General features: G+C 61.0%; 5 protein-coding genes and 1 non-coding gene across 6 annotated transcripts in view; 3 read left to right on the top strand and 3 right to left on the bottom strand.

Moving 5' to 3' along the window:
* The window catches only part of GGTG_04020 (hypothetical protein), a 2,422-nt gene extending 659 nt beyond the window's left edge, over positions 1-1,763 (bottom strand). Inside the window, exons 1-4 of the mRNA XM_009221809.1 lie at positions 1,290-1,763; positions 618-1,204; positions 338-536; positions 53-312 (exon numbers count right to left, since the gene is read on the bottom strand). Of these exons, the coding sequence (XP_009220073.1) occupies positions 53-312; positions 338-536; positions 618-1,204; positions 1,290-1,648 (1,405 nt within the window). The 5' untranslated portion in view covers positions 1,649-1,763. The remainder of the gene's footprint in view (positions 1-52; positions 313-337; positions 537-617; positions 1,205-1,289) is intronic.
* A 385-nt stretch (positions 1,764-2,148) lies between these two features.
* On the bottom strand, positions 2,149-2,253 carry GGTG_20069. The gene has a single exon. It is a non-coding gene; the product is annotated as a tRNA-Leu (tRNA).
* A 260-nt stretch (positions 2,254-2,513) lies between these two features.
* On the top strand, positions 2,514-4,661 carry GGTG_04019 (tetrahydrofolylpolyglutamate synthase). Its single transcript, XM_009221808.1, has 4 exons — positions 2,514-2,756; positions 2,813-3,969; positions 4,050-4,210; positions 4,284-4,661. Exons 1-4 carry the CDS (start codon positions 2,604-2,606, stop codon positions 4,568-4,570), a joined length of 1,758 nt encoding a protein of 585 aa, XP_009220072.1. The 5' UTR covers positions 2,514-2,603; the 3' UTR covers positions 4,571-4,661.
* Positions 4,510-7,003, bottom strand: GGTG_04018 (folylpolyglutamate synthase). Its single transcript, XM_009221807.1, has one exon. The coding sequence runs from the start codon at positions 6,850-6,852 to the stop codon at positions 4,714-4,716; it is 2,139 nt and encodes a 712-aa protein (XP_009220071.1). The 5' UTR covers positions 6,853-7,003; the 3' UTR covers positions 4,510-4,713.
* Positions 7,004-7,092: 89 nt separating this feature from the next.
* On the top strand, positions 7,093-8,127 carry GGTG_04017 (hypothetical protein). The gene has a single exon (XM_009221806.1). The coding sequence runs from the start codon at positions 7,266-7,268 to the stop codon at positions 7,734-7,736; it is 471 nt and encodes a 156-aa protein (XP_009220070.1). The 5' UTR covers positions 7,093-7,265; the 3' UTR covers positions 7,737-8,127.
* Positions 8,128-8,380: 253 nt separating this feature from the next.
* Positions 8,381-11,536, top strand: GGTG_04016 (calcium/proton exchanger; the record flags this gene model as incomplete). Its single annotated transcript, XM_009221805.1, has 7 exons — positions 8,381-8,407; positions 8,840-9,547; positions 9,647-9,718; positions 9,852-9,872; positions 9,959-10,224; positions 10,309-11,074; positions 11,144-11,536. 7 exons carry the CDS (start codon positions 8,381-8,383, stop codon positions 11,414-11,416), a joined length of 2,133 nt encoding a protein of 710 aa, XP_009220069.1. The 3' UTR covers positions 11,417-11,536.
* Positions 11,537-11,565: the final 29 nt, after the last annotated feature.

Raw genomic sequence — 11,565 nt, 5'->3', positions numbered from 1 at the left:
TTTTTTTCTCACTTGAACGGGGCAAATCGTAAGAACAAGAAGAAGCACATACCCAAAGCAACAATCTCGATCGTGCTTCCTGTATTGATCACCACCGGCACGCTCTGGAAACCGGCGTCCCCAATCGAACGGAGGTGCTCCCAGCCCCCAGTGCTCGTCCAGTTGCTGGTCCAAACCTGCCCGTTGACGCTAATCCCGAAAAACATGAGGCGCCCGCCGTCGTCGTCGCCGTCGTCCGCCACGGCCATGGCCACGGGTTCTTCCACAAAGTTGGCCGGGTGCACGGTCGAGGGCGCCGACCAGCTTGCCGTTCTGGGCCGCGAGCGAGGTCCTGTACACGGCCGTCTTGTGCTGGTACAGGAGCTCGTACGGCGGCGCCCGGCCCGGCCGGCGGCGGCGGCAGACGACTGCGGGTGACGTGGACGACGCGTAGCCGCGGGATAGCTTTTGGTCCCAGTCGGCCATGCTGGTGGCCGAGTCATTTGTTGCCGTCGTGTGAGAGTACAGAGACCCCTGGGCTCCCGTGGCGAGGGCGACTGAGGGGTGGCAATGTCAGCATTGTCCGGTTGGTCGTTGGGTGATGGGGGAACAGGGCTGGACCGACTACAAAAACTTACAGGCGTCGGCCCGCTCTCCCTTCTCCCCATCGTGGCCGGTACAGGCGACGAGCGGGCCGGCTACGGGTCCCCCGAACCTCGCCCAGCTGCTCCACGTCCCCGAGCCCGAGTCCGATGCGAGCCAGGTCGTCGCAGCAGCCTCGCCGCTCGCCGAGACGGCGAACACGCCAACGTGCTGGTCGCCGCCGGCGCTCCTCCAGGCGGCCGCTGCCGGCTGGCTCCTGAAGAGCGCAGACGACCCCTCGGGCCCGCCCATCGCCTGCCAGTCGGCCTCGACCCTGGCGCCCGGACCGTCCGAGGCGGTATAGGCCGCGGCGGGGGTCATGGAGCGTCGCAGCAGGCTGCCCTCGGAGCCACGGGCAAAGACGTGCAGCACCTTTGGCGCGGCCGCCGGGTCGCCCGCGGCGGGCGACGGCAGCGCCGTGGCGAGGATCTGCGGGCATATCTTGCCACTGCACGCGCTGCCCGGCCGGGGATCGGCGTCGACGGCGCCGCTGTTGTCGGGCGAACGCGTTCCCCCCTCGTCGCGCCTCCCGCCGCCGCCGCCGCCACGTGTGAGCGAGGGTGCCGCCGCAGGCAGCGGCCCGCTTCGGGTTATGGCCCTTTTGCTTCTCTCGTGGCCCTGCCTCGGCCTCTCCCTCCTCGCCGGGAGAGGGGATCAACCCCGGGTACCAGAACGCCTCTGGTGCTGTGTCGTCGGGATGGGTAGCCCGGTAAACCTCGGGCGCGTGCTCCGCCGCGGCATCGTTCTTGCGTTCCTCGACTCTGTTGATGGGACAAGAGAGGAGGTGCGGTATCTGGAGACTTGGGCCCATGCTGGATCGCGGACGGCTCCCAGGGGCTCGGTGGTTCAAGTATCCGCTCCATAGATCTCGGTGCCGGGCGTCTCTCGCTCCCGTGTCGTTGGTGTGTCCATCGTTGGCGAGTCCTCCAGCACCACTAGGGGTAGAGCCATCACGAGGGCCTCTCGCTCCTGCCATAAAATCCCGCTGTCGGTTCATCGTGCCTTGTCCGGCGTTTGTGATATCCATGTGTGCCAATGTGCACCGGAGCCGCGGGAGAGTAAATGGGGCCGCCCTTTACATCCTGGCGTTCTGGATACCGGTATAAGAATTCTCAGGACCACCCACCGTGTTGGCCGTCTGAACAGATACATCTCGGATAGCCTGGCTGACGGTACTTGGACCTTCTGGGGGCCGCCAAGTCTCGAGTGCTCGCGAGGTGGAGCCCATGCATGTAGGAAGGAGTGAGACGAGGACTTGGGAGCCTGGCCTGGCCTCAAATACGGCGCAATTACACGGCTGCACCTACGCTGCGGCAAGGCAAATTCACTGAAACTCTGGATCATGGACAAGACCCTAAACTTTGGGGGCGGCGTATCATCATGTAGGATGAGGGACGTGCAGCGCGCCTAAAAAAATGGGGCACGCTAACCTGGAAATCCAACGCAAACATATGTAGGGTGTAAACGCCCACGATATCCGTAATGGGAACAATCAGGCCAGCGAAACGTCGAGATGGGCAAAAAGAATGATCAGAGTGGGATTCGAACCCACGCCATTTTCATGACTAGCAAGTCAATCCGATCCGAAGACCTTCCTGAAGCTAGCGCCTTAGACCGCTCGGCCATCTGACCCGTGTTGATTGATGGATGCCGAGTGCGGTGCGCAAGCTCAAAAGGGAAGGGAACAGCCCTGCGATAAGTTATGCAAAGATGGTGATTTGTTTTGCTGTAGTTGTTATACCAGCTCGTTCACCTGCAAGCGTCCCCTCCCTTTGGATTTGCTGTCGAATTCGCCACGTCAGTGTGAGCATCGCGACGGCCTCTTTTTTGCGGCAGTGCTATTCCAGTGCGTGTGGTGGGTGGATCTGGACTCTGCAGTGGGCGCAGCCTCCCAGAAACCTTGTGCCACCTCAAGCTCACCAACCTCTCCAGCATTACACTCGAACTCCATCTCGTCAATAATTCAAAGAGCTGTTCCTCGTATGAACCGGGCGTCCATTCGTATTGCACAGTCGGCCTGTCGCCCACTTAAACCTGGCGGGAGCTTTTTTCTTTCTTTTTTTCTTGTCCCCGGGTTCTCAATGAGGCGCTTTACTGCAGTTGCTTCTTCCATCAGGATCGGTAGGACGTACAATGTAAGCGCACCATAGATAACAGGGCCTGTCTGAGAAGGTGACTAACAACACCACAGGATGCCATCGACCTGCTCAACACGCTGCAGACGCCCTTCGCCGTGGCCCAGGCCCGCGCCAGGGCCGGCACGCTCGAGCAGGCGGCGTCCCTGACCGAGATGAGGGAGTGTTTGGGCCGCATCGGCCACTCGCCGCGGGACCTGGACCGCCTCAACATACTGCACGTCGCCGGCACCAAGGGCAAGGGCACCACCTGCGCCTTTACCGACTCCATCCTGAACCAGTGCCGCCTCTCCCGCGGCGTCCCGGCCAAGGTCGGCCTGCACACGTCGCCGCACCTGGTGTCGGTCCGCGAGCGGCTCAAGATCAACTCGGTCCCTGTCTCCGAGGAGGCCTTTGCCCGCTGCTTCTTTGACGTCTGGGACATGCTGGAGCGCCACCCGTCGCCCTCGCCATCTCCCCCTTGCTCCGTCGCCGCCACCGCCGCAGCTACCAAGACGGAAGAGGACCGGCGCCGGGACCCGGCGAGCTGGAGCGCGGGCAGCTACGCCGGCAAGCCCGTGTACGGGCGGTTCCTGACCCTCATGAGCTGGCACCTCTTCCTGGCCGAGGGCGTCGACGTGGCCGTGTACGAGACGGGCATCGGCGGCGAGTACGACGCCACCAACGCGGTCGAGCGGCCCTGCGCCACCGCCGTCACCGCCCTGGGCGTCGACCACGTCGACCGGCTCGGCGGCACCGTCGCCGAGATCGCCTGGCACAAGGCCGGCATCTTCAAGCCCGGCGCGCCCGCCTTCGCTGCGACCGCCCAGCAGCCGCCACACGATGGCGCCGCGGCCGCGGCCGAGGACGTCCTGCGCCGCCGCGCCGCCGAGAGGCGCGTCTCCAGCTTTGAGATCCTGGACCCGGACCCCCGCCTCGCTGCCGTTGATGTTCGCCCGCCCGCCGCCTTCCAGCACAGCAACGCGACGCTGGCCATCGCCCTGGCCGGGGAGGCCATGCGGCGGCTGGACCCGGGCTTCTGGGAGAGGGAATCACTGGGAGACGCCGGGGCGGCCCTGCCTAGGGAGTTTGTCGACGGTATCGAAAAGGTGGTCTGGCGTGGGCGGTGCGAAGTGAAGCGGGAGGAGGGCGTCCGCTGGCATTTGGATGGCGCGCATACGCTTGACAGCCTGGCTCTCGCTGGGGGATGGTTTGCCACCGAGGTTGAGAATCGGTATGTCTCTCTTTGCCTTCTCCTGCCCCCTGCCTAAGCATCTTACGCACCTCGGGACAACTGACCAATCCGGCACACAGCCCCGGGCCTCGCCTTCTCATCTTCAACCAGCAGGCCAGGGCGCAGGCGCACGAGTTCCTCGCTGGGCTTTCCCACGCCGTCAAGTCCAGGGATGGCAGGGGGTTTGACCAGGTGATATTCTGCTCCAACAGGACGCACCCTAGCACGGATTTCAAGCGAGGTGAGTTTGGATTCCATACACCGTCCACTTCCTCCGTGCCCATATGCATTCCTAACACAATTCTCTCCTGCAGAATCAATCAACCACACAGTCGATGCTACAGAGGTGGACAAACTCACAATCCAGCGGGCATTCGCAACCGAATGGGCCCGGCTGGACCCGACGTCGACAGTCTCGGTGGTGGGAACCATACACGAGGCCATAGAACAGGTGCGCAAAGCCGCCCCGCCCCTACAAAGCCCCAAGGGAGACAGTGACCCTGCATGTGAAAAGAGAGCACCTGTTCAAGTGCTGGTCACGGGCAGTGTCCATTTGGTAGGAGGAGTCCTTGGGATATTGGAGAAGGCGGAAACCCTTTGATGGGTATAATTCAGAGTCCAAGAAGTGAGACAAATCATAGAAATCCAGATGATACCCAAGTAAAGTCGTGTTTATAGACTTGATCCATACGCCTCGCTGTTGCCTCCGTCGATGCGCCCTTCCCGCAAACACCCCGTATACATTTACACTTGCGACTTCCAGGCCCTGCGCTGTTGCACGTCGTTCCCTCCCTCGTGTAGCACCAAGAAGCCCTTGACAAGGTTGAAGCTGCCCGTGACCAGGACGTGGACGGATCGAGACTTGGAATCTGGAGGCTCCTGGGGCGCAGCGCCGAGCCTCTCGCACTCCGCCTTGGCCGCGCCGACGTTTTCAAAGACGGCAGTCCTGTGGCCGGCGCCGTTCGCCACTTGCCCCATGCGCATCTGTACCGTCAGGTCCTTCTCCGTGTCCAGTTCGCCGTAGGGCTCGTTCCGCGTGAGCACGACGAGGTCGCAGCGCATGCCCGCCAGGCGCAGCTGAGTGAGGACCGCCTCCAGCAGCTCCAGCGCGTGGCTGCGTTCCTGCTGGTTGAACATGACGACGACGGCCGGGAGCGGGGCCCCTCGGCTCGCGTCGGACGCCATCGCTTCTTGCACGCACGCCACGAACCAGTGGGCGGTGGCCGTGAGGCTGTCGTGGGTGTGTGCCCCATCCAGGTAGTAGTAGACCTTCCTCATTACCGGCGGCGTGAACGGCCGGGCGTGTATCTCGTCGGGGATCTCGATGGGAACGACCTCGCCGCGGCCACGGGGCGCGACCCCACGCATGGCCTTCATGTGTTCTGGCCCTACAATCTCTTCCCAGCGGCCGGTAGACTTGCGAGGAAACATAGAAAAGCGATTGGCCAGGTCGACGGGTGCCTCGTGGGGCTTGATGGCCCTGACTCTAGGCCTGTGGCCCAGTGCCTCCTCCTCCCTCAGCTTACGGATGTGCTGCTTGACGGCGCTGACGGCCAACGACATGTTTAGCATGGCATAGGGTCGTCGCAGGATAGCCTGGCCGAGCAACTGCTGCGCGCGGACAGAGGGGACACATTCTCCAACGTTCTCGGGCACGTCTATCATCATCTCGACCCTGTTGCGTAGAGCGCGAGCCCAGAACACGGCCATGACGGCATTGGCGCCGCTCGCATCGGCGGGGTCGTTGCGTATCGGCAGCCCCAGCTCCAGCCTCTTCTTCAAGAGCGCCTCGTCGTCGGGGCGGAGCGCTGGCAGTCTGGGGGCGCCCTGCGCGTCGGGCGAGTCGCTGTGGTTCATCCACCACATGAACTCGAAGGCGCCGTAAGACAGGTGCGGCCGGACGACAACGGCAGCGACGCCCGGCTTGAAGATGCCTGCTTTGTGCCAGGCGATGGAGCCGCGCGTGTCGCCCAGCATTTCGGCATGTTCGACTTCGATCGAGGTCACAACGGCGACGGTGACGTGCTCGCTACCAAGGAAGTTGGTCGAGTCGTACTCGCCGCCGATGCCGCACTCGACGACGGCAGTGCGCACGTTGGCGCCTCGGAATACGCGGAAGGCGAGCAGGGTCATGAAGCGGAAGAAGAAGGGCATGCGCCCGGCGGCAACGATCTCAGTGTGCTCGACGAGCGGCCAGCGCCCGCTCGCCCGGATGCCCCTCTCCGCGCCCAAGTCGTAGCGGAGAAACTGGTCGGGCTCCGTCTGGCGCAGCTGCCGCCAAAGCTCAAAGAAGCGGCGGGCGAAGAGCTCCTCGGACACGGGCTCGCCGTCGAGCATGATGCGCTCGCGGACCGAGGCCACGTGCGGGCTCGTGTAGGTGCCAACGGGGCCCGGGTCCCCGACGCCCTCGTAGGGGCCGCCCCTGAGCAAGAGGGCCGTGGTCATGGCGGCCACAGTGCCTTTGCCCTTGGAGCCGGCAATGTGGATGCAGCGGAGCCGAGGGCTGGCCCCCTGGCGCGTCAGTCCGGCACGCTTGAGAAGCTCGCGCATCTCCTCGACCGAGCCGCTGTTGAGCCGTCGCCGCTCGCCCTCTCCGCCGCCGCCGGCCTCGGCCTCGGCCTCGGCCTCGGCGCCAAACTGGGAACGGACGGCCTGGTTGGTGGGGATGAGCGAGAGCAGTTGGAGTGCGGTCTGGTAGTTTTCGGGCAGCGTCTTCGTCTGCAGCGGGTTCTCCAGCTCCTGCGGGCGGCGCTCTGGGGGAGGCCCCGGCAGCGGACCGTCTGGTTCCTTGGGGTGTATCAACGGCTCAAGCGGCAGCGCTCGCGGCCTCCGAGGTTGCCTGACGCGGGCACCAGCGACAGCGGCGGCCGCGCGGCGAATCATGGTGCCAGTGGGGGGCGAAAGGAAAACGGCCTCGGCGACCGTCTTTCAATGTTCATGGCCAGTTCGTGTGTCTCCAGACTCTGAGATGGCGTCTTTGCTGTCATGAAAATTCAAGGCTCATGACTGAGTGAGGTGAAGCTGCTAAATTCACTAAATTCAGTCTGGTGGGGTCACTCCAGTGTTTCTAGGCGGCTACGAACCGCTAATAATTGGAGCAATTTAGCGGTCGTTTGCGGTGGAAGCCGCGATCCATCTGTCCACCAAGTCCCACCCCCAACAAAAACTGTTCGAATAGCACGTCGATTCCGTTGCCGATAGAAAACACCACACATTGGCAGCTGGAGTGATCGGGTCTAGACAATTCAGACATTCTGCTCATCAATCAATCTCTCTTCCGCCCTGTTCTCTCCACCATGGCCGAGACAGAGACTGCACACCAAGACACGCTGGCCCACGTGCGCAAGCACTGGCAGTCAATAGAGTCCAACTCGCCCGTTTACGGCTTCTTCTTCCCGCGCATCACCATCGTCTCGGCCGCCAGCGGATCAGGTCGCGTGGTTTCCCACCTGCCTTTGGAAAAACAGCACATCAATAGCAAAGGCATCCTACACGGATCCGTCTCTGCCGCCCTAGTCGACTGGGCGGGCGGCATGTCCATCGCCGCCGCCAAAGGACTGGACCGCACCGGTGTCAGCGCCGACATCCACGTGAGCTACGTCGGCGCTGCCAAAGAGGGCGACACTCTCGAGATCGAGAGCTGGGTCAGCAAGGTTGGGAGGAACCTGGCCTTTACCCAAGTCGAAATTAGGAAGACTGGGCCCGCTCCGGGTGAGAAAGGCCCTGTGGTCGCGACAGGGAGCCACACCAAGTACATGAATATCTGAGGCCTTGCTCACCCCTGAGCTGTCTGCCCTCGTGTCGTGTCAAGCCATGGAGATATCGCTCTGGACTTCGGGCGCATATCATAACTCCAGGATGAGCCGAGGAGACGACTGATACTTCGACCCGCGACAAATCCCTGAGAGCGAAACAGGCCATAGAGTCAGTTCAAAGGTAGCTTTGGCCATCAAGGTCTGTCGCTGGATACTTGCGGAAGCACTGGCAACCTCTCACTCGCAAACCTTGACCATGATGCTATCTACCTTGCGATTTTCTGGCCTTGCAAGCCCGGAACCGGTCGATAAATATTCAATTCAAAGTTATCCTGTGGCTCGTTGCTTCCTTCTAGTTTGGTATCTGATCCGAGTCGACGGCTATCAACCCCCTCGTCAACCATCACCTTTCCTCCCAACATCTACTCCCCACCCACGCACCATGAGTGATGAGTGCATCAGATGTCGTTTCTGTATCACATATTTGTGATCAGACGTTCGTTCTCGGGGCACTCGACCCAAAAGAAAAAGAAAAACATGTCAGGGCAAAAGTTAAAATCCGCACAGGCTGATGTTTCTCAGCTGGTCTGATATCCGGTACAGCACCTCATTCCTCACCACCTCGAATGCGGCTCCTATCTTCTCGCCAGAATAGCATGACGGGCTTCGAGCCGCCCCTCTCTGTAGGTATGTAGGAACTGATGGACGGGACGTGCTAGGTTTCGCATGACAGTGGCTGCAGTGGCTTACTTTTCGACGAGGCTGGGTTCGAGCAATCCCGTTAGACATCATAGCCGGCCTTCCATCGACCGCGAAGCAAATCGCGTAGCGTTGAGGATGGGGCTTTCCAGCCGAAGCACGCGAAGCAATGTTTGGACGGCGGAGGACCGAATATTCCTACCTACCTTCCCACCAGCCACGGCCCATTCGTTTATACTCAAGCCCGCCTCTTGGACCTCTTTCATTTTTTCGGACCCCAAAGTCCGATTCCCGACACGCTACAGCTCTGTTGTTTGAAGTTCCCCAACACTAACACTACACCGTCTATCTTTCTGTCTGGTTCCAAGACAAGTTCGCACACACCCAAGCGGCTCGTAAACACCTAACCGATGAAGGGACATCTAGCTAGCCCATCGGCGGACTCAAAACACGCGCGTGCGATCTCACCGCCGGTATCAAGATCTCGGACATCTTTTCAAGGTCCCCGCATCTCCAGTGATTATGACGGCCATCCCGATCATGTTCCTACTCTCAATAACACCACACCACAAGCACAGTTGGCTACTGGCGATAGTGAATATGCCAGCTTGCCTCTTCCTTCTGATGGCCATCCCCGAGATGAGGCGGCCAAGGAAGCCACGGAACCGCCAGGGTCGAGCGTAAATAACGTCCAAGCCGCAAGGGCGATCCCCAACGGCTTTATCGTCAGGCTTCTCTCCACGCTCAGGGTCATAATGGTGTCCAGCTACGTCAATGTGCTCCTCGTTTTCGTCCCCGTCGGCATCGCGGTCGGCAGCGCACGGAGCTCGGGGGCTGCCGTGGGGCCCGGCCTCGTTTTCAGCATGAACTCGGTGGCCATCATACCGCTGGCGAACCTTCTGAGCTTCGCTACAGAGACCATGGCCGCGCGCCGGGGGCCCGCCGTTGGTGCCCTCATGAACGTCACGTTTGGCAACGCGGTCGAGCTCATCATCTTCGTCATCGCCCTCGTCAAGAACGAAATCAGGATCGTGCAGGCATCACTGCCGGGCTCCATACTTGCCAACTTGCTGCTGATCCTTGGCATGTGCTTTCTTCTGGGCGGACTGCGCTTTAGAGAGCAGGTGCGTGTTTAGTCTTCAGATTTGCATTCCTTCATTGCCCCAGCGAGATATGCATTTAACCTGGATGTAACCAACTTTGTGACATGCAACTCGATCTAGATCTACAACCCTACCGTCACACAAACCATGGCTTGCCTCTTGAGTCTCAGTGTGATCAGTCTCGTTCTCCCGGTAAGGGCATCATTCTTACGGCGCCTTGTGTCGCCGACTAGGTTGAGCTCCTTTTTCGACTGACCTGAGGCACAAGACGGCATTTCACGCATCGTTTCAAGACAACACACTGGCTACGAAGCAAGATCTAAAGATCAGCCGCATCACGAGTATAGTAAGTCTATCACCCCCGCCTGGGGCCCTATAACCCCAGAGGCACGAATCGGCTTGGTCTGGCTAACGTTTGCTGTACTGGGAAAGGTACTCCTGGCGGTGTATATATTGTACCTCGTTTTCCAACTCAAAACGCACGCCTATTTATATAAATCGCTGCCACAGGCAATGGCTGATCAAGAGGCACAGCCCCGACTAGTCGCGGCCTTTCTCCACGAGTCCTCGGATCGGAACTCAGGGGACTGGGCATCCGACTATAGCTTCATTGCCACCGAGTCTGTACACTCCCGCAAGGCCAGGTCCAAGAGGGTTCTGATGCGTTTGGTCGGCCGCAAGCGCAAGGCCAGCACTACGTCAGTTGGCTCTACGCCAGCGAGCGCGAGCAGGATCGGTGTATAGCGCCCGACCACATCTGGCACACTGCCCGGTTCTTCGAGGCAGTGGCCGTTGGCCGAGCGGGAGCCCATCACACGGCTACAAAGACGTCGCAAGAGCAGGCAGGGGCTCGGACCTGCATCTGGGCAGAGAACCATTGTCTTCAGTGACGCCCAGGATGTGGCAGGTTCCGAGGCGGCTGAGCTAGGCATGCAGCAGCGGGCCAACTCTGCGAGGCGTCCTCACCCCAAAGCTAGCGCGGGTGGCGGCGGGCTTTTCCGGACAGTCTCAGCTCCCAGACCGAGGTCAAGGCTGCGGGACACGCCCAGCCGCAGCCTGACGTCGGGCATGTTCTTGGACCAGCAAACAGCCAGCAGCAGGCCCACCGTCCGTGTCGGCGTCCGACGCACCGCCTCTCTGCCGGGCCGGTTGAGCCAGACATACTGCGGATCGTGTGGGAAGCTGCACGCGAATGGCTGCCAATCCCAGACCGCGGGAGCTGCCGCACGCGAGGGATCCGGACAGCCTGGCGGCGGCGGCGCAGGCCCGACTGGCTGTGTGGAGGTCGGCCCTTTGTTGGCGGACGAAGGCCATCAGCTCTCGACCCGGGCAGCCACACTCCTGCTCCTCGTCTCGACGGGGCTTGTGGCCTTTTGTGCGGAGCTGATGGTCGGCGCCATCTCGGACATGCTAGCGATACCGTCATCGCCACTAGGCGAGGCGTTCATCGGGCTCATCGTACTGACAATCGTGGGCAACGCGGCCGAGCACGTGACGGCCATAACGGTGGCGCTCAAGAACAAGCTCGACCTGGCAATAGCTGTTTCTGTGAGTTTGGTCTACCTGGGCGGTGTTCCCTGACGCTTTCGTGACATTTGGCTGACGCGCGCCTCGCAGATCGGGAGCTCGATCCAGATCGCGCTTTTCGTCACGCCGTTCATTGTGATGCTGGGGTGGGCTCTGGACAGGGGCATGACTTTGCGCTTCACGCTGTTTGAGACGGTCTGCCTATTTCTGGCCGCCTTTATCGCCAACTTTCTGGTCCTGGATGGGCGAAGCAACTATCTCGAGGGGGCGCTGCTGCTTGCTGCCTATGTCATCATTGCCGTCGTGGCGTTTTATTACCCCGGTGTTGCAGACACAGCGGCAGCAGCAGGAGGGGATCACTGAGACGAGTGGTAGATAGGTTGAGACGCGAGGGTTGTGTGTACAACAGGTGTGGTGACTCGTGATAAAAATCAGGGGAAATTCGGATAGACAGGGATTCAATAATCACATTATGTCAGCACACCAAACAAGCGAACCAGCCTAGACCAGTT

The sequence above is a fragment of the Gaeumannomyces tritici genome (assembly GCF_000145635.1).
Source record: "Gaeumannomyces tritici R3-111a-1 unplaced genomic scaffold supercont2.2, whole genome shotgun sequence".
Taxonomy (NCBI): domain Eukaryota; kingdom Fungi; phylum Ascomycota; class Sordariomycetes; order Magnaporthales; family Magnaporthaceae; genus Gaeumannomyces; species Gaeumannomyces tritici.
The sequence above is the reverse complement of the archived record's forward strand: the minus strand, read 5'-3'. Positions and strand labels throughout refer to the sequence as shown.

Coding starts and splice junctions, on each gene's coding strand:
- GGTG_04018 (XM_009221807.1), bottom strand. CDS start 6,852: ATGATTCGCCGCGCGGCCGCCGCTGTCGCTGGTGCCCGCGTCAGGCAA.
- GGTG_04017 (XM_009221806.1), top strand. CDS start 7,266: ATGGCCGAGACAGAGACTGCACACCAAGACACGCTGGCCCACGTGCGC.
- GGTG_04019 (XM_009221808.1), top strand. CDS start 2,604: ATGAACCGGGCGTCCATTCGTATTGCACAGTCGGCCTGTCGCCCACTT. Junction 2,757..2,812: donor GGATCGGTAGGACGTACAAT/GTAAGCGCACCA, acceptor ACAACACCACAG/GATGCCATCGACCTGCTCAA. Junction 3,970..4,049: donor GCCACCGAGGTTGAGAATCG/GTATGTCTCTCT, acceptor TCCGGCACACAG/CCCCGGGCCTCGCCTTCTCA.